Here is a 19,601-nt window from a genome sequence, read left to right as displayed (position 1 = left end):
TTGCCTTTCTCACAGCCTCACTCCGACTCTCCGACACCCTAAATGTTGACACTTCATGTTTTTACCTGCCGTAATATTTACAAAATCTTCCCGCCTTTATTTCGACACGTTACATTTACTTATCAGTTACATGTTTGCAACTCTGAGTAGCCTTTATTGTCATTTTATTATTTTAGCGTTGTACCAGCAATTGGTGTTCTTGCCTCCTGTCCATTACACTGAGAGGCGTCGGCCAGAGGCTTCAAGTGGTAAACAACTGTCCACAGCAACACTCCTCAGGATGGTGGGACGCTGTCATTCTCAGAAACTCCAACTTCCTGTGTGTACAACTAGGCCACTCCGCCGCAACCTTCAGAGTAAGATACAGTAATTTGGTATTCATCTTGACCCGTTCCAACCCGTCTTGAGAGTCTGCGCTTATATGAAAGGAAGGCAAAACCGAGAAGCTGCGTAGTGGACAGATGACAGATCGCTTCGTGGAAAGTGGCGCCAGTGGCAGAGTGGCGTCACAACGTCTCTGTACGCTGCTTACTTAGTTGCTGACAAGTACACCGCAGCCCGCGCCTCTCCGCGTCACACTCACGGCATGTCTTTTTAAAGTGTGCCGAGTGACGTCAGCAAGCTAACTCACATTTGTCCCGTGGAGGAGGACGGCCGCTGGTGGTTGGACTGACCCATGTCTGCTGCTTACTGGTCATTCCCTCTAGCACAATAATAAGAGCCAAGCCCAGCGTTACATCCTTGCCCTTGGCGTTTCCTCCTCTCACGCTAATGCTACACTTTAAAGTAATTACAAGCTTGGCTTTATAAATGCCGAGGCTGCTTGTGTTGCATTCCTTCAGCATGCCACCCTCACACAACCTCCTTCCTTTGTTTTAATAATCTACATATTAATTAAGGAACTTGCAATTTTAGTTTGGAGTCCTCTTCGATCGAATCACTAATCGCGGCAGATGATTTGTAGATTTTTGTTATATCCTATTACTTTTCTTTCTCGTTGCTTATTTCTGTATTACGCGATTCCTTGCAATGAATGTGTCTCTTAGTGTGGTGCATGATAGCAGTGGTGTGTGTTGCATATTGAAACACCACCAGCGAAGGACATCAGCCGCAGCAAGCAACACTTCACACTTCAGCATTATTTTGATAGTTCTCGGCAACAGCACTCTATTTCAGACTTGGGCACTATCGTCAGACTAACAGCGGTGTAGGATAATGGTGACGTAATGTGAGAAGGGCGGAGAGGGAAACAAGTGCATTGATTCTTTGATTATAATTTTTTTTTTTTTTTTTCATTGATATATTCGGGTACTCATGTTTCACTCTACGGTAGTGAAGACGAACACTTTGCCTGTATTCTGTGTCCCCGCGTATGATTTTTCTTACTTTTATCAATTATTCTATCTATTTACATTTCTACTTTTGATTTATTCGTTTATTTACATTTTACTACAGCAAAGAAATGAGGACGACTGTTTTGCCTGTTCCTCGTGTTTGCTCGTGTTTTATCATTACTTTTTTTTTATCCTAATTGTTGTGGTAGGCCACGTAATTCTCTCTCTCTCTCTCTCTCTCTGTTGTTTAATGTTTACCTTTAGTCAGCACTGTGGTTACAATGCTTAATCTCTCTCTCTCTCTCTCTCTCTCTCTGACGTATAATGGTGCAACACATAACTAATACCTTTGTTATGCATAATTACTCCTGGCTGTCACACATACGTAAACTAATGTAAAATGCAAGAAGTGTATTCCAGATGCACGAGTATTACAGAATTGAAAGGTTCCGATGCCTGGTAAAGGTATTCTCACTTTTCCCCCTTTAACGTAATAATATGAGGAAGAGTGAGCAATGAGCGTTCCACTAAAAGCCTGAAATTAAAATGAAAAAAAAAAAAAAAAATTTAAATCATCGCTCACTTTTATCCTGCGGCTCTTACAGTCTGAAGAGCTACATCTATTGAGATTGTGATACTGGTTTATAACAAAATGGTGATAATAACAATGAATAATAATAATAATAATAATAATAATAATAATAATAAATAATAATAATAACAATAATAATAATACAAGAACAAGAACAAGAAGAAGAAGAAGAAGAAGAAGAAGAAAAACGACGACAATGAAGAAGAAGAGGTAGAAGGAGGAGGAGAAAAGAAGAAGAAGAAGAAGAAGAAGAAGAAGAAGAAGAAGAAGAAGAAGAAGAGGAGGAGGAGGAGGAGGAGGAGGAGGAGGAGGAGGAGGAGGAGGAGGAGGAGGAGGAAGAAGAAGAAGAAGAAGAAGAAGAAGAAGAAGAAGAAGAAGAAGAAGAAGAAGAAGAAGAAGAAGAAGAAGAAGAAGAAGAAGAAGAAGAAGAAGAAGAAGAAGAAGAAGAAGAAGAAGAAGAAGAAGAAGAAGAAGAAGAAGAAGAAGAAGAAGAAGAAGAAGAAGAAGAAGAAGAAGAAGAAGAAGAAGAAGAAGAAGAAGAAGAAGAAGAAGAAGAAGAAGAAGAAGAAGAAGAAGAAGAAGAAGAAGAAGAAGAAGAAGAAGAAGAAGAAGAAGAAGAAGAAGAAGAAGAAGAAGAAGAAGAAGAAGAAGAAGAAGAAGAAGAAGAAGAAGAAGAAGAAGAAGAAGAAGAAGAAGAAGAAGAAGAAGAAGAAGAAGAAGAAGAAGAAGAAGAAGAAGAAGAAGAAGAAGAAGAAGAAGAAGAAGAAGAAGAAGAAGAAGAAGAAGAAGAAGAAGAAGAAGAAGAAGAAGAAGAAGAAGAAGAAGAAGAAGAAGAAGAAGAAGAAGAAGAAGAAGAAAAGACAAATCTATCCATCTACAGAGGTTGGCAATTCTACACAGGGCAGCTCAGGATGTAACTGCCAGTGACTTAGTGACTTAGACTTAGAAGTACTGTAAGTACTTTCTGAATCCCCACACAAACAAACACACACACACACACACACTTAACTGCATTGACCCGTGTGGAAAAAGATAGACTGTTAGAGTAAGCACTGTACTATATTCCACAGCAGTGTAGGCATACCGCAGCTGGTCATATGTGTCCATAGTTTCTATTTACCACTCCTTCACGTAATTTGGTACCTAATTTGACTGTTGCTGAATCCTCTTACTCCAATCCTCAAGCCAGTTACTTCCTACATCCTAACTGGGTCCATATGACAAGTGATTATCTTCGAACAAACCTTTTACTAATTGAGGCCTAACTTTTCTGATTTGAATATTAAGCAACAGAGTGAACATGAAAAGCTTAAAAAAAGTAGGATATGGATTCAAGATTAATGGCAGCTTCTACTAGATAGATACAGGCCTTGATTTTGTAAGCAGTTGTATGGTAGTAGATATAGATGGCACTGACAATGATTTCATGAGTGATGCCAATCAATGAAGACATACTGTATCAAGAAAATATAACATGCTGAAGAAAACTGAACATTAAGTCTTTAAGGGAAATAAAGTTGTATGATAAGAGATGACATTAGCTGAAGAAAAATACTTTGATAAAAAAAAAGGAAAAAAAAAAGAAGAAAAAGATTAGTAAAAGTTATCCAACATATCCACATGCCAGTACTCCTAAGCATGAAGATGAGAAAACCAACAGAGAACTTTGAGTTATTGAATATTCTTGTTTATGCACATACAATCCAATAACATCCAAGAACACTGCTTACAACTATCAATGTCAGTGAATCATGTTCTGAAACCATTAAAGTCAGTCTGTCTATGCTGCAATTGTGTGCTTCTCTTCAGTTCTCCACAATTCTTACACACGTTTCTTCCTGTGAAGAAATCAAGATATCAAGAGACCTGCATCAAAGAAAATGTATTACTTAACTGTGTTTTGTTATTTCTGAGAGCTAGTTTTCTTTACTTGAGAGCAGATGAAATCTGATCAAGTGAGCCTGTCTGGCTATCTTGACTGGCTGCCACTCTAACACTGCACACCACATCTTATTCATTGAAATGAACTGTGTGGGAGACCATATAACTTAACTTTTACACACACAGTTCTATACTTCACAAACAATATATGATATTGGAATGAATTACCAGGAAAAAAATACAAAAATGTATAAAAATTATTTTATTATCACGTATGACCAAGATGGGCATAATGCTTAAAAGAATACACCAAAATGTAGGCAGTTATGACAATGTTCAGTTGACAAATGCTCGGCGAGACATTGTTATAAGGCAATGAACATTCTTGCCTTCCAGTAATATTGCAACATGACACCACTGAGCGCCACTCTAGATGCTGGACAACTGCCTTAACAGCTACCACCATCACACCTCATGTCGCCAAGGAGGCCAACACCCTTATACCACACACACAATGTGCAGCCAAGGGCATTCTTCTTGCTGATTTTCTTACAGATGCTCTCAGCCTCAGCAACATGTGCTTCCTGTTAAGCTGACACCTGCACCTCATCAAGTGATAGCAACAGTCCTGCAGCCAACAGGTGAGGCAGGTGAGGGCCACTGCACTAACTATCAGCAGCAAAAACTGCAACGTTATGTCGAGCAGCTCTTCTGAGTCACTGCAGGACCAATGATCAGACAAAGGTCTAGAGGTACTCAACAACATGCTGGAGCTCATGACTTAGAGTATTAATCCTCTATAAGTTGGTGACCCAGCACACCTAATCCCGAGCAACACAGCAGGTGGACACACCAAAACATTTCACTACATTTGGTAAAAACGTACAAAACTTGCCTTTATACACACTTCAGCTCACACAAGCCAGGCCCAGGATGCAAACCCCTCCAAAGAATTTTGCAGAACTTCAGTAGATATGTTAATATTGTAAATTACTTTCATATGATATAAAAGTAGCCTATAAAATCAAAATGTTTTATAATTTTTTTTTAAATTCTGTGTTCTGGTCTCAATACAAACCAGATTATAAAACAACCTTGAGTAATATCAAGGACAAATTGTAGGCACATTTTAAGAATTTATCCCCATGCAAATTTTTGAAATTTAATTTCCAATTGCACCCAGTGACCAGCATCCTCACAGCATGATGAGCAGCACTACTACAGATAATATCTACAGTAATCAGTGAGCCCCGGCCAGCACAGTGCCACTTGGAACCATCCTGGCCGGGGGTTGTAATGGAGATCCTTTACTTCAGACCCAACATAACACCAACAGGTCTGCTCTTAGGAAGTAACCTCACAGAGGATAATCCCACTTCCTTTGTAACCAAGAAGGCTATTTCTTAGTTAATATAGACAAAGGTACATCATAAACTCAAGACTCAGGCTGCCCCTCCCTCAAAGCTGCACGGGACCATGACCCTGAGCCTCCAGCAGGAACACCTCAGTCAGGGTCCACAGGGACACATGCACACATGCACACTCACAAACACACACCCTTCATGTGAATATTGTCACACATTGTCATCATATACAAGAGTTGATCTCAGGATATATGCAGCTACAACATAAAAAATATCAGTCAAATTAGCTATTAAGTGATGAGAAAAGTCATAATAACAGACTGTAGTCATCTGACTGTCTTTCTACATTTGCATACAGTAAAGAGAAGCTACAAATAAAAGCCTTTTCTCATGTTGCTGGAAACCACACTGAGTTCCTTTAAAGGTCTTTGAGCAGATACTTGGCTCCTTCTCTTCTTCCTCCTCTGTCAGCCCAGGGCCAAGCACCGTCCTGAAGGTTTCATCGAGTGTGCAGGTCCAGTACAAATGTAGGAGGCTGTGTGTGTGTGTGTGTGTGTGTGTGTGTGTGTGTGTGTGTGTGTGTGTGTGTGTGTGTGTGTGTGTGTGTGTGTGTGTGTTTATTCATCCTGCAGCAGCCACAGCAGAGCATTGTAAATATCCTGCAACACTGATGGCAAGACAATGGGCATCCTACAACAGGATGCAGTCCATATCCTATAGCAGGCAGTGGGGCTGTGTCCTGGTAGCCACAGCAAGACACACTGCCCTGCTGTGGCTGTGACATGGCATCAACACACTCGTGCTCCTTCCATGTGAGGACTCAACACTTACAACACAAAACAAACATGGGAGACAATATTACTAGTGGAGACTATGAAAATCATCTGAGGTAGTCTGTGTATACTGTGGGCAAACCTATCATCAGAATCTTCCTGAAAACCATCAAAACAAAATTTAAAAATAACTACTAGGAGTTGACAAACAAATAAAAGGAAGTACAGCCACTGCATAAAACAGTTTCCGTATCAAAATGAGGAACTACAACGAACAGTTCTTGTCAGGGCAGTACATGCTGCTCGGGATCAATCACGCTTCTGCTTGGGGTTCTGATCTCTGTTGGTCCTCTCTAAACTGCACTGAAGTCATCCTTAATAATAAAAATAATTATGATTAAAAGCCTATTAGTCTTGCTGCTCACCCAATCCCACACCTGAACATTCCATCAGGTGTCCACACATCTACATCATCTGAACACAAGTTATCGCCACAATTTTTGGTTTTCATGCCAAAATTCATACCCAATTTCTTTAAACCATACTATTAAATAAGAAAAGTGTCATGAGGTAAGATTTCCATAACTTTCTGAGACTTCCCTTCTGAAATAGAAAGCACCTTTCAACCTAATTATCCTGCCTGAGCCTCTCAATGAGGACTCCTGAACACGGGCTGAGCACTGCATTAGGGGAACACACTCCTCTCAGGTGGGGAGAATTATCACAGACTCACAAGTTCCTGGTTGTGGCTGCCATCAAAGTTCATTAACTGAACTACAACATAACTTTAAACTAAAACCAATTGACATTATAAGATTATTGCAAACTGACACCTCATTGCACACACAAAATAATCTCCTGAACCTATACACACAAAAATAATAATAAAAAAATAATGATAAAAAAAAAAAATCATGCTTAAATTCCTGCAATGTTTCAAAGTAAATCAATTCAAATGTCTTTAATGACATCCGTTCATCGTAGGAAGAAAGTGGACTTGTGATATAGAGAGACAGCCCTAAGGAGCCACAGCCACAGGCATGTGACCCTGGCAAAAGGAAACAAAAGCACTTGTGCATGTTGCCATTCCTGAGTTTTTTGGGCTGAAAGTTTAAGTGTGACTTCTCAAGTACTCATCACTTGTTATGATGTGAAATGAGATATGATGATGAAGGAGGAAACATATCACATTATATTGCTGTAGACAGCATCAAGTATCACTTTGTGGGACAAACAAGTATTACTTGGAAATGTAAATCTTTGAAGATAGATTAATGCAACTAAAAATGTTCAGGGCAACTAAATACTGCCAAAGGACTCTCTTCTTATATCCCTTCCACTTGTGGAGAGTCTGTGTGAGTTAAGATCTGGAACACACTGCCACCAGCTGTCATCACCATCACCACTGCCACCACCATCACAAACCTAATGTTGTCTTCTAAGCAAAAGTTTGTCACAATATCAATAATGTTTTCCTTCAACTGCAGAAGTCTTCCTGAGAGACAACAGAGGCTGTGGGAGGAGGCAGTGGGTTGGCAGGAGGAGTGGCAGTGCTCATGATGCTGGCTTGAGCAACCTTGTAGTGTCATTGGCCTTGCAGTGAGATGCTGGGCTGGAGATCATTATTGGTTGAGCAAGGTTGTCAAGAGGGTGGAGCTCCCCAGCCTCACCTAACAAGGCTGATGCAAGGATGGAGTTCCCCATCCTCACCTTGCAAGCCTCAGTTGTCTCCTGTTGTTATCAGAAGACAAACCTTTGATCCTTATACCTGAAAACATGATTTTGAGGATCGAAACTGACACAACCTCCATCAGGATTGGCCATTTCTTCCTCAGTGTACTTGGCAGTGATTTTTTTCTTGACTAAGGAACTGGCACAGGAGCCTTGCTACTCATCACACCCTCTGGCTGCTGTCCACACACACACTTGGCCTCCCCAGTGAAAGCCTTCAACATTCACATCTACTTTTAACCACTTCTGAATTCATGCTGATTTACAAAGTTCTCTTGTAGCATATTCCAGGACATGGAACATGTAAGAGTTCTGAATGATTCAGCTGAATAAAAGTATCACTCATCTCACCAACAGCCAAGCTGCATGCCAAGGATAAAGTTTACAACACTACAAACCACTATCTTAAGTCAGTCACTCACATGGGATCTCTCTTTCTCCTTTCTCTCTCTCTATACAATATCATTACAGTAGCAAGTCCTTGTCTCTATCCACTCACATTCACATTCTTGCTTCTTGTTAGCTTCCACGAGGTGCCTTCCTGTACACTGTACTCATCAAGTCCTTGAGGCCTAGTGCTTGGCGTCCTGTCAATCCCACTGGTGCGGGGACGGCGGAAGCTCCGAAGGGTGGGCCACCGTGGAGCTGTGGACAGAAAGCTATCATGAAGAACCAGGCAAAGGTTGGGAGGGACTTACAAGTATTAATACTGTTTGCTCAGTGGAAGAATTAAACACTAAAATAATTCCATTACTTTATTAACAGAGAAAGAGACATTAAAATACAAAATTGGGCACTTTTAGGGACAATAATTCAAAATAATTTTTTTAATTTGTTACTATGCATTTTAAGGGTAATTGTTTTTTTTCATCTTTTTTTTTTTTTTGCCTTCCTATGAGGCTACATCAGGGTTGATAAAAAGGAATGTAAGTAATCAATCTTTCTTGAACACAAAATATTATGCCTGTACTAACACTTATTTAAAATATTCCAAGGGGAATGGGTAAACATGACTTTCTGTACAATAAACATAATTCAATTCCTCCACAGTTGCTGCTGACTGGCTGCAACCTTTCCTACCTCTTCAGCATTTAAAAGTACCACTAGGAAAGGCTTATACTACTGTTCAGATGCCCCACACCCCTTCAGACCCAACAATCAGCCAGGAGGTTTGCACACTGCAGAGGAAGCAGGTTAAAAAGCATTAATAAAAAATACACTTGTAAAGGTATGCTAATTGGCTCTCATCAGCACAGTATTAGCATCAGCTGAGGACACATGCATTTTCTACAAACCAGGTGTTGCTGTAAAAAATAGCAGCCACATGCAGAGGTTTGTTAAAGCTTAAAAAGGAAAGATATTTGCCCATCTTAAAAAAAAAAAAAAAAGCATAGCATGCCTTAGGAGGACAGTTTTACAGAGAGAGAGAGAGAGAGAGAGAGAGAGAGAGAGAGAGAGAGAGAGAGAGAGAGAGAGAGAGAGAGAGAGAGAGAGAGAGAGAGAGAGAGAGAGAGAGAGAGAGAGAGAGAGAGAGAGAGAGAGAGAGAGAGAGAGAGAGAGAGAGAGAGAGAGAGAATGTAGATGAATCAAAGCATGATAAATGCATAACTGAATGAATGGAATGAAGGGGAAAAAAGGACATCACCAACTGTTTTATCTTCTACACTATCCATTAATAACCACAATGTTAAAAACCACTCAATGTACATCTAGTATCTTCCTAATGTGTCTGAGGGACTTACAAATGCAGAAGAGCACTACATAACACACTGGGCAGGAAGGGAATGATGTGGCAGTGATGGGAATGGGTTGGTGGTGGTGGTGGTACTAGAACTGGTGGTGATGGGTGTGACAACTGGCAGTGATGGGAGGGGGAGAAGGAAGGGGCTGGCATGGGGCTGGGAGCTGCTGCTTAACTGTAATCCCCACCCACTTCATTCCCACATTTGGCTGTTGGGTTGATTGTAAAAATACTGAATGCTGCTACAAAAATATGAGTTTCCCTTTTTGTATTTCATATTTTTCTGTCTTACTGTGGCATACAGAGGGGGTATCATTTGGTCCACTTGTCTATAAAGACTAACACAATTTTATACTTTTCTTTTGCTATGAAGGTCATCGGCCTCAAGAAACACATAAAGACCACAATATTACACAAACAGAATATAAGTACCAGACAATCTTTTCCACATGGGTCACAGAAATGACTTCCAGCACAGGCAGGCAAAATATAATGCCAGAAAGTGTGTGTGTGTGTGTGTGTGTGTGTGTGTGTGTGTGTGTGTGTGTGTGTGTGTGTGTGTGTGTGTGTGTGTGTGTGTGTGTGTGTGTGTGTGTGTGTGTGTGTGTGTGTGTGTGTGTGTGTGTGTGTGTGTGTGTGTGTGTGTGTGTGTGTGTGTGTGTGTGTGTGTGTGTGTGTGTGTGTGTGTGTGTGTGTGTGTGTGTGTGTGTGTGTGTGAATAAAAAACAGTTGGAAGTGAAGTAAATACAAGATAAAGTAAACATGCCTCAGAAAAAAGGAGAAATTTCAGAGTACCTTACAATCAAGAGGAAATAAAACTAAACATATCTAATGAAATAAGACAGTGCTGCTCAGTGACCAAGACCAGACCCAAGACATGAGGTGTGGAGGAGACCCTGACAGGAAGCAGGAGTGAGTGCACTGAGGCTCAGGCTGTCAACTATAGACTGTCCTCCAAGAAACAATGAATGTCGTAGAGAAAATAAAAGAATGCGATGTTAGTTGGATGTCAGTGAGTGAGTCAGATAGTAGTTAGCAGCTGTGCTAAAGACTTCACTACTCTACTGACTGTCAATTGAAGCAACTCTGTCAGTTGTAAATCCAACAAATTTTGTCCAACACCAGTCAATGGATCAGTTAAAGCAAAATAAATAAAATAAAACAAGATTAAATAAAATAAAAGACAATATCAAAATCTGATGACTATCTATCTATCACAGGGATCATTATTGGGAGCGTCTCCATTAGAACCAAGTGATAGTCCGGAGCCAGAGGCGAGTGACTGCACCACAAGACTGTGTGAAAGGTGAGCAGGGCAGGGGTCAAGGATTGGCTGGAGACAAGTAACTCAGGTTGTCATCAGTGACTGTCACTAATGGTTTCAGGAGTGTCAAGTAAACATTAGCAACAACTGAAAACTGCATAATATTGGCCAACATGATGTCAGTGTCTATTAAAATATCTTGTCTGTGAAGTCTGTCGTTTGGACATGTGATTGTCAGGAAGAAACCAGCGACTGTTAATAAGGGACAAGTAGTGCCAATGAAAGACTGGTGACTGTCTACAAGAGACCAGTCTGTCACGGCACAGTGTTGGGCTGGAAAAAGACTACATATAAGTCTACAGATCAATCTATCAAGAGCTGGATCAGGCAACTACAGGCTACAGGGTGCCAGCTCTCCTGCCTCACTGTGAACCACAAGCTCAGGCTGACCTAGCAAAGCTCTTGTACGCAGCAGACATTGGATTGATGCAGAGGGGCACCCGGTCCCGCGCCAGGTGGCTCATGATGAACCTGTGCAGGCGATCCTTCACCTGGGACATGGACCGCAGCTGAAACAGAAACAACACCAATTGCCAACAAGCACCTTGACAATGTTCTGCAGTTTGTTCACTGCATTGCTAATTATCTTTGGTTCATTTTGCAAGAAACTGCATATGTAATAAATAATTCATTCTAACAATGGATTATGAGTCTTAAATACATCACAATAACCAAGTAAAAACATAATTTTTTATATGTGTATGCCCTGACTATTAAATGACTTAAAACTTTAGTTTTGCAATCATAGAATTTACACCTCTAACATTCTCATTTATCCTCAATATTCCTTTCACATGTTCAATAACAATAATCTTCCTGTTACGAGCTGGTCTCATTGACTTACCATTGCAATCTGTTCTTCAATAATTCTACTACAATCATTTCCTTCTAAATGACTATATCACTTTACACAATTTCACATCATGTCACTCTTTTAAATCAGGTAAATCAGCGATGATTTACTTTCCCAATACTCGTCCAGGTCACCAAAAATTCCATTTTCTTTTTTGATTCCACATAACTCAAAATGGGCATAGAAAAGTAAAAATAAAAGTTAAAGTTCGAAATTGCCATTTTTTAAATGTCCGCTGGAGCTTTAAATCTAGCATGCTCAGTGATGCTGCCAGTAAGACTTCTGAGCGAGGCTTTTTTTTAGCGTTTTATCGATATTTTTCTCTTATGCGACATGTGTATAATGGTTATATATTCATAAATTAATCCATGTTTTATGAAATGAAAAATACAAAAAATATTTGTAAATAACTGTAAATACAATTTCAAAAATAATTTGCTAAATTGGAGCAGTTTACCACAAAATACAGTAAGTCCTCATTATACGGTACTTCTTTATCCAGTAAATTCAGTTATAGTATTTGGAAATTACTATCCTTGATTCGATATACAGTAAAAAATATTCACAGATACGGTATCCGCTCATGTCATGCCTAAACCTGCTGTTTTTCTTTTCGTGTTATTGCATCCAAACACAGAGCAATTGTTCAACATGTTTAGTTGTTTACAGCAATGTGGAGAGTTTGATGAACACTCCAGCTAGCCCAGTATCCACAAGCGATATGTAAACAACAGGAAACCTAAGGCATAAGGCCAAAGTGCCCAAACATCCTGCCAAAAGTCAGCTGTCAGTGAGCACTGAGCCGGGATGGCACGGGAAGTGTGACGTGGATGACGTCACAACAACAATCAGTTTCTTCCCACGTTCCATTCCATTGAACATAAGTGAAATCCTTACGTGTGTTTTTTTGTGTATATCATCACAACACACAGTGACGCACCCATAATGGCCCCAAAATGTTCTGCAGACACTGCTGGAGTTGACAAGGCAAAGCGAAAGAGAAGTAGTCTGCCCACTCAGCGGAAGATGAGTAAGGGTTGAAATCCTTACTGTCCCTTAGCCTTGGGAGGGACATCATCTGACAGAATACATGGTGAGTGAAAGATAAATAAAAACATTTTCTATTTATTTCTTTTGCGCAGTACTTTACAATTTTTTATGACTATTTTTATGTATTTTCATTTCTGTAGGGGCGACTTTTGACGTGCTGGAACGCATTCCCTATTATTACATGTTATAATGGGTTCAGTATACAGTAATTTTAAGTTGCTGTAAGGTTTTCAAGAACGCATATGTACCGTATAATGAGGACTTACTGTATATATATATATATATATATATATATATATATATATATATATATATATATATATATATATATATATATATATATATATATATACAGGCAACCCCCCGCTTAATGAAGGTTCACACAACAACATTTCGCTACAACGAAGGTTTCATTTTACTACCATCTGCTCGTTTAACAAACACCAAACTCGCTTTAACGAAGTTTTATCCAGGTAATTTTTTTCAAGTTTGAAAGCCCCGCCATATCACGCAAGCCGACAGGCTTTTGAATACACCAGTGCCTCTCGTGGACAACACGTGCACCACTAACTCCCCCTGTTCAAAACAATAACAGTGTCAGCAGCAGCTCGTCTTCCCTTGCTCAACTTACCACCAAAACGCCCTACAATGTCGCCTAGCGTTGCTAAGAAGACCAGGAAGTCTCTTACTCTCGAAGTGAAGCTGGATATTATTCACAGACACAAGAGAGGCGAGAAAACTAATAGCACTGCTCGCCACCATCTTGACTCCATCTACTGTCTCTACTATTTTCAAGTCAGCAGACTCTATTAAGAAGGCTGGTGAGACCGTATCTTCCTTGCAAGCTAAAAGAACCACCTGAACTCGTGACTCTACAATGGATAAAATGGAAAGCCTTGTGGAAATGTGGTACATAAGTTTTGTATGTGATAGAATGATGCACCCATTGTTTACATTCCACAGGTTGCTGGTTAGTGTCTTTACCGTTTCACTCTCCCTCCCTTCAGAAATTTAAGATCATCAACATTATAAAGTTACGTACTTACATACATGCATTAGTGTACATTATAATGACTTAAATCAAACTGCCTAAATGTTTAACTTCATAATTTTTACTTTCATTAAACCTTTCACTGTACTATGCTAAACTCTCACTTTGTTTACTCTCAATGGAAGTTCAAGTCAGGGGTTAAACTTGTTATAATCAGTTTGCTTAACGAAGAGTTTTTTAGGAACATAACCCCTTCATTAAGTGAGGGTTGCCTGTGTATATATATATATATATATATATATATATATATATATATATATATATATATATATATATATATATATATATATATATATATATATACACTGCATATATATATTCAGCAGTTAGACCACTGAACACAATCCCACCTCATTCTCCCAGGTGTCGTCAAAGGCGTGTGGCGCAGTGGGCTCAAAGTCCAGGGTGTACTGGCGACTGCCACAGGAGGTGGAGGCGCAGCAGTTGCACATGCAGGAGTGGTACCTGAGACGCCCTTCATCCAGATAAGGGTGAGCCAGCGCCTCTGTCACCGTCAACCGCTTGTCCTGCATAACAGTTTACTGGTTAGTGGTGCTTGACAGTGTGGTCTTATTGCTATTCATGTACTTAAAAATACATTACATACTACTCTAAGTTTGTTGTAATTACCAGCATTTTATATACCTGTTGCTAGAATTTGTTATTACCTTATCAATGTAAATAATGTAAGAGCCAGACATTGTCAATTTTCTGGTATGGTTATGTATGTACAACAACTCCAATCAGTAATTCATCAGTGAAGTGATGTAATAGCTGTGCAATCAGTAATTTAGAAATAAGGTTTTCTGGCATAATAAAATCTATGAAATATCCTTATTACTGTTTTCATGTGCATCCAAACTGCACAAAATTATAAAAACTCTGCTTATTCTCTAAACAAGAAATTTTACATATAATAACATGCAAATATAACCACCCATAAAGAGTTACATAGAATGAATGACAAAATGTATACTACAATACACAAGAAATGCACTATTTGGAATTTCATACAAGAAGAAATCTATAAAAAGATTGTAAAGATAAGTGACACATCTGTGAATCCATATTGCAGTGTTACTGTTAGGCGATTAATGACAACTCCATTCTACAGAAGAAGCACAACTTGATATATATATATATATATATATATATATATATATATATATATATATATATATATATATATATATATATATATATATATATATATATACGTATATCTTTTTCAGTATATGATTTGCTTTATTGTCTGTAAATAGGTACCTTTCATCTTTTTCATCCCCTGGCTCTCCACTACCAATCATTTCCCCTTGTAGCCATGAACCTTGATTTATGCCTCTCTACACCTTCATAAGATGCACTAAACTGATAATGCAATGATCACTCCTGCAGCTAAAATGAACATAACATTATCAGCATTTACTATCACAGTCCAAGGTCATTTGACTGTGATAACATACACAACCCTTTATTTATTACAGTTTTATCAGGTCTCTTTCTCCATGAAATGTTAGGGATTTAGTTTCTTATATCATTTTGTAGTGGGAAATGCAAACTAAAAGGGAAAGAAATAGATATTAGAATATTACATAAACATAAGGTAGTATATTATTTCTTTTTTTTTATCATTCTATCTTGCTTGAGCTATTGTTTGCAGCCACTTCGCAATTGTGTGCCAAGCTGCACAAAAACCCTAAACAGCTTAGTGATTTTTATAACTATGTATATTAAAATGTTTTACTTAGACAAATAAACAGGTTACCCTTTTTATAAGACAGTTAAAAAGTTGTGTGTTGTGGTTCCAATCCATGATTTGTCTGGATGTGGCACAAAGAGGAGAGAGTAGTACTTCACAGTGCTAACAGACGCACAACATTCCTTCTCTCTAATGTTTCTCATATCCTCTCCCAAGATAACACACATCTCACATTAATTATTGTCACCTGACTTCCTGATGCATTATACTGATTATGCTGAAACAATGAAGTGAACTGTTACACCAAGGTCCTGCTTTACACTGCTATCATAAATTTCAGGTGCTCATGTACATTCATTTCACAGTAGCATGTGAGTATAAATACTCTCAAGGCAATACTAAGAATAAGCAAAGCCTATACTCTGAATGATTCAGTGCAGCAGAATAATGCTGCTTTGTTTAAATCATGGAAACACTGAAAAATAGATCTCAAGGTGAGACAAATTAGCCTTCCCACACTCTCTCCTCTATATTCTTACACATAAATCAAGCCAAAATATTTTAAATAAATGTCGTTCAGCTTTAAACATTATTTGAAGAACTTGATTCATATTCTACTAAGATCTATAAAGTCAATTATTATGCAGCACAACTGAACCTCAGGTGGTGTGGTCAGTGGGGACGTGGTCTCCCTCTCCTACAGGCCTGGAGGTTATGAAGTGAGACTGCATGTTAAAAATGTATGATGTAGATGCATTGTCTTGGCTATCCCTTTTTATGAGGAATATCACCCTGGTATATAAGATTTTTTTTTAATTAACTTACTTTTGCTCTGCAAATACATTTCAACTTCTTTTCAGTATCAGTAATATTAGTAAAGTCATCCCATTAATATCAGCATCTTTACCTCACACCTGAGATGAAGGAGTCTGAGTTCTCGGCCAAGCAAAGACAATGTTTATCTTCTTTTGTATTGTATACGGGGAGTAAGGAGAGGAGTTCTTATGCTGTAACCGCACCAATCCAAGGATAATAATTGTACCTTCCAGTGAGTGTGTGTGTGTGTGTGTGTGTGTGTGTGTGTGTGTGTGTGTGTGTGTGTGTGTGTGTGTGTGTGTGTGTGTGTGTGTGTGTGTGTGTGTGTGTGTATTGGCATGTGTAAGCAAGGAGTCCTATGGAAAAAGAAAGGCAAACACTCCTGCCCTCCTTCAAATATATAAGGAATGTCAAGTGAATATGGACCACAGCTACAATGAGTCAAACCAATAGTCAAGACCAAGCCATGAAAGGCAGAAAACAAATAACGAAAAGAAAGAAATCAACAAATCAACAAACAAAACAAGCTGTTACAGTATACAGATACAAGTGTTCTGATCATGACATGCTTGCAGTGAATGAGTCAGTTAGCCAGAGTGAAGCAGTGTCCTCTTCCCACTCACAGGGTCAAAGGCGAGCATCTGAGTGAGTAAGTGGACGGCCTCGTGGGTGGCGTGGTTGGAGAGGGTGTAGAGGGCGGGCAGGGCAGGGGGCTTGGAGGGGCGGCGCAGCATGTGGGTCACGGCTCCCTCGCAGGCGTACTTCATGTCCTCCAGGTTTGGGGTGCCCAGGAGGTCTGTTATTCTCTCCAGCTGTTGGGGAGGGAGGAATGGATGCAAAATTAGTTCAGTGATGCAAAAATTATAAGTACGCTCTATTTAAACTACAAGAAATTGTCCTGGTGGGTCAAGTGAGTCCAGTGTCACAAGAATGATAGACGAAATACACTCAGACTTGCAATCATGGTGAGTAAAGTTATTCCAGTGATTCAAGAATGATAAATGGAATAAACCCTATACTGGTAATCCCAGCGAGGAAAGCTATTCCACTGACGCAAGAATGACAATTGGGATACAATTATAGTAATCATAGTGAGATAAGTTTTCTTACTTTATAATACAAGATACCTAATACTTTTCTCTAGTGCTGTTGCTGGAATAGTATGGATACATCAAACTCTGATTAGGTTTTGGAGGTGTCTTGTTAAATTAAATTAACTTCTATTCCCTTATATTCATTTCTAAGTAAAAAAAAAAAAAAATTCAGACACATGAATTCTAATATTCTGGAGATCAAATAAATTCAGAATATCTGCTGGGGTTTCATGAATTTAGAGGGTTATTGCACCATCAAGTGATTACTAAGGATAAAAAAAACTGCTATTATAGTAATATTTATAATTTGGAATGATTGAAAACCATAAATCCAGAAACAGTTACTGCAACAAATCATATTCAACATACATTTAGCAAACACTTCCAGGTGTTGGGGAAATAAACTGTGAAAGAAGAATCACGTGGTAATGCTGCTGATGGTGATGGTGATGGTGATGGTGCTAGTGATGGTAGCTCTGGTGGTAATCATAGTGATGGTTATGGTAGGTGGTCGTAACAGTGGTGAAGATAATATTGTGGTGATGGTAGTGAGAAGTGTGGTGATAATGAAAGTGATGACTATATTGGTGATGGTTTTGGTAGTGCTGAAGATACTGTGATGATGGTAAAGACAGCTGATGACTATGGAGGTAATGATAGCAGTAGTGGTGGTGAAGATAATACTGTGATGATGGCACTGCATCCTTTCCTGAGGAGTGAGACCTTTAGTGTGTTACTTGCAAGAATGAGTAAACACCTTGCAACACAAAGGGCAGTAAACTTGTTGTGCATCAGAGTTATAAAAAGGGAAGGAAGGACAAAAACATCTTCCCCATTGTACTTCAGCAGCAAAGAAGGCAGAGCTACAGAGGACATGAGGCCATTGACATCTGAAAGACAGTCACCACCTGTGTGTAAATACACACACACACACACACACACACACACACACACACACACACACACACACAATGGAAGGGCTTTGTCATACCTTGTGATCTCTCAGCCACAATGTGAATTAAGACATCAACTACTCACAAGATGCACTATTCATATCTAGAGCTTGACAAATGACAGCCAAGTATTACAGCCAGTCTGAGAAGTGTAAATGAATACAGAGATGGCCTGATATAAGCTAGAGTAACCACTAACAGTGCCATCACTAGCAGCAGCCTTGAACTCTGCTGTGAGAGTGGTCTAGCCAGGGAATGATAATGTGATGTAATACTACTTTAAATATTAAGACATCTCCAGGAGCAAATATAGCAAGCTGATAAAAACATCTTCACCTATTTATATTTTTTAATGAAGTTTATTATCATAACAAATTTATTTATTGCTCTTTGCTAGGTTTCTTTACATAAAAAAAAAAACTAAAGTATGTACAACTGGCATTTCTTATGATAATATGCTTTGAAATACTACATGTCCTTAATGTTACTCTACAATGTGAAGGATTAGTTCTTTCATTCAATGGATTCATAAAACCTGATTATAGTATGCAAATATTAAACAGCATTCATGTAAAACATATTCATATCCCATTTTTTTTTTTTTTTGTTATGGCTTAGCAAATCAAAATACATTTCCAAATATATTCAATAGAAATTATATAAAACCAGACTAGAGAAGCACTCCCACCCACACAAGCCAGTGCAGGACCACAAGTGTCCCTCCACACAGCTGGCTGATGCTGATGTGGTGGCTGCACCTGAACTGGCACTAGATATCAACTGGAGAAAAATTCTGTCCTATCATTCCTTACACAATCAGAGAAAAAAGAGAGAACAAAGCAACAAAGAATAAAACATCTTGCAAGTATAAATCTGAGAAGTTAAAAGGAAAAATTGCATCATTTTTCCTGGTTGGCTGACTTAAGTAACAGTTTTACCAATAAAGAACTGGAAGTATCATGGTGGATACCAATGTTGGAAGACTAACGAAAATTTGGAGTGTGTGGAGGAGGACATAAGCAAAATGAAGAGTGCTGAGAACTAAAGACTGGACAGAGTGTGTGGAGGAAGACTGAATAAGACTTGGAGTCATGAGAAGAATGAACACAGGGGAAAGACATCATCTACATCCACAGAAGGTAGGAGGCAATCATGAACCATCAATCCCCATGTGGAAAAATAAAGATGCCAAAATGAAATGACAATATTGACAAAATCCACAACTTGCTAAGAGCCACACTGGCCTTCCTCATCACACACTCACACACTTGCAGCACATACCACACAGTCAAGGTCTTCCAAACTAAACTTAAGCCCTGAAAACTGTCTAGTTAAGAGATGAAAG

The 19,601-nt window shown here is 39.0% G+C and overlaps 1 protein-coding gene across 1 annotated transcript in view; it reads right to left on the bottom strand.

Annotated features, from left to right (window-relative positions):
* Positions 1-4,056: 4,056 nt before the first annotated feature.
* Positions 4,057-19,601, bottom strand: part of LOC123517006 (serine/threonine-protein kinase NLK2-like) — a 192,271-nt gene continuing 176,726 nt past the window's right edge. The window contains exons 7-10 of the mRNA XM_045276824.1: positions 16,833-17,021; positions 14,045-14,221; positions 11,131-11,249; positions 4,057-8,320 (exon numbers count right to left, since the gene is read on the bottom strand). Of these exons, the coding sequence (XP_045132759.1) occupies positions 8,266-8,320; positions 11,131-11,249; positions 14,045-14,221; positions 16,833-17,021 (540 nt within the window). The 3' untranslated portion in view covers positions 4,057-8,265. The remainder of the gene's footprint in view (positions 8,321-11,130; positions 11,250-14,044; positions 14,222-16,832; positions 17,022-19,601) is intronic.

Source organism: Portunus trituberculatus, chromosome 41 (assembly GCF_017591435.1).
Source record: "Portunus trituberculatus isolate SZX2019 chromosome 41, ASM1759143v1, whole genome shotgun sequence".
NCBI lineage: Eukaryota > Metazoa > Arthropoda > Malacostraca > Decapoda > Portunidae > Portunus > Portunus trituberculatus.
Note: the sequence above shows the minus strand (reverse complement) of the source record. Positions and strands in the feature narration are given on the sequence as shown.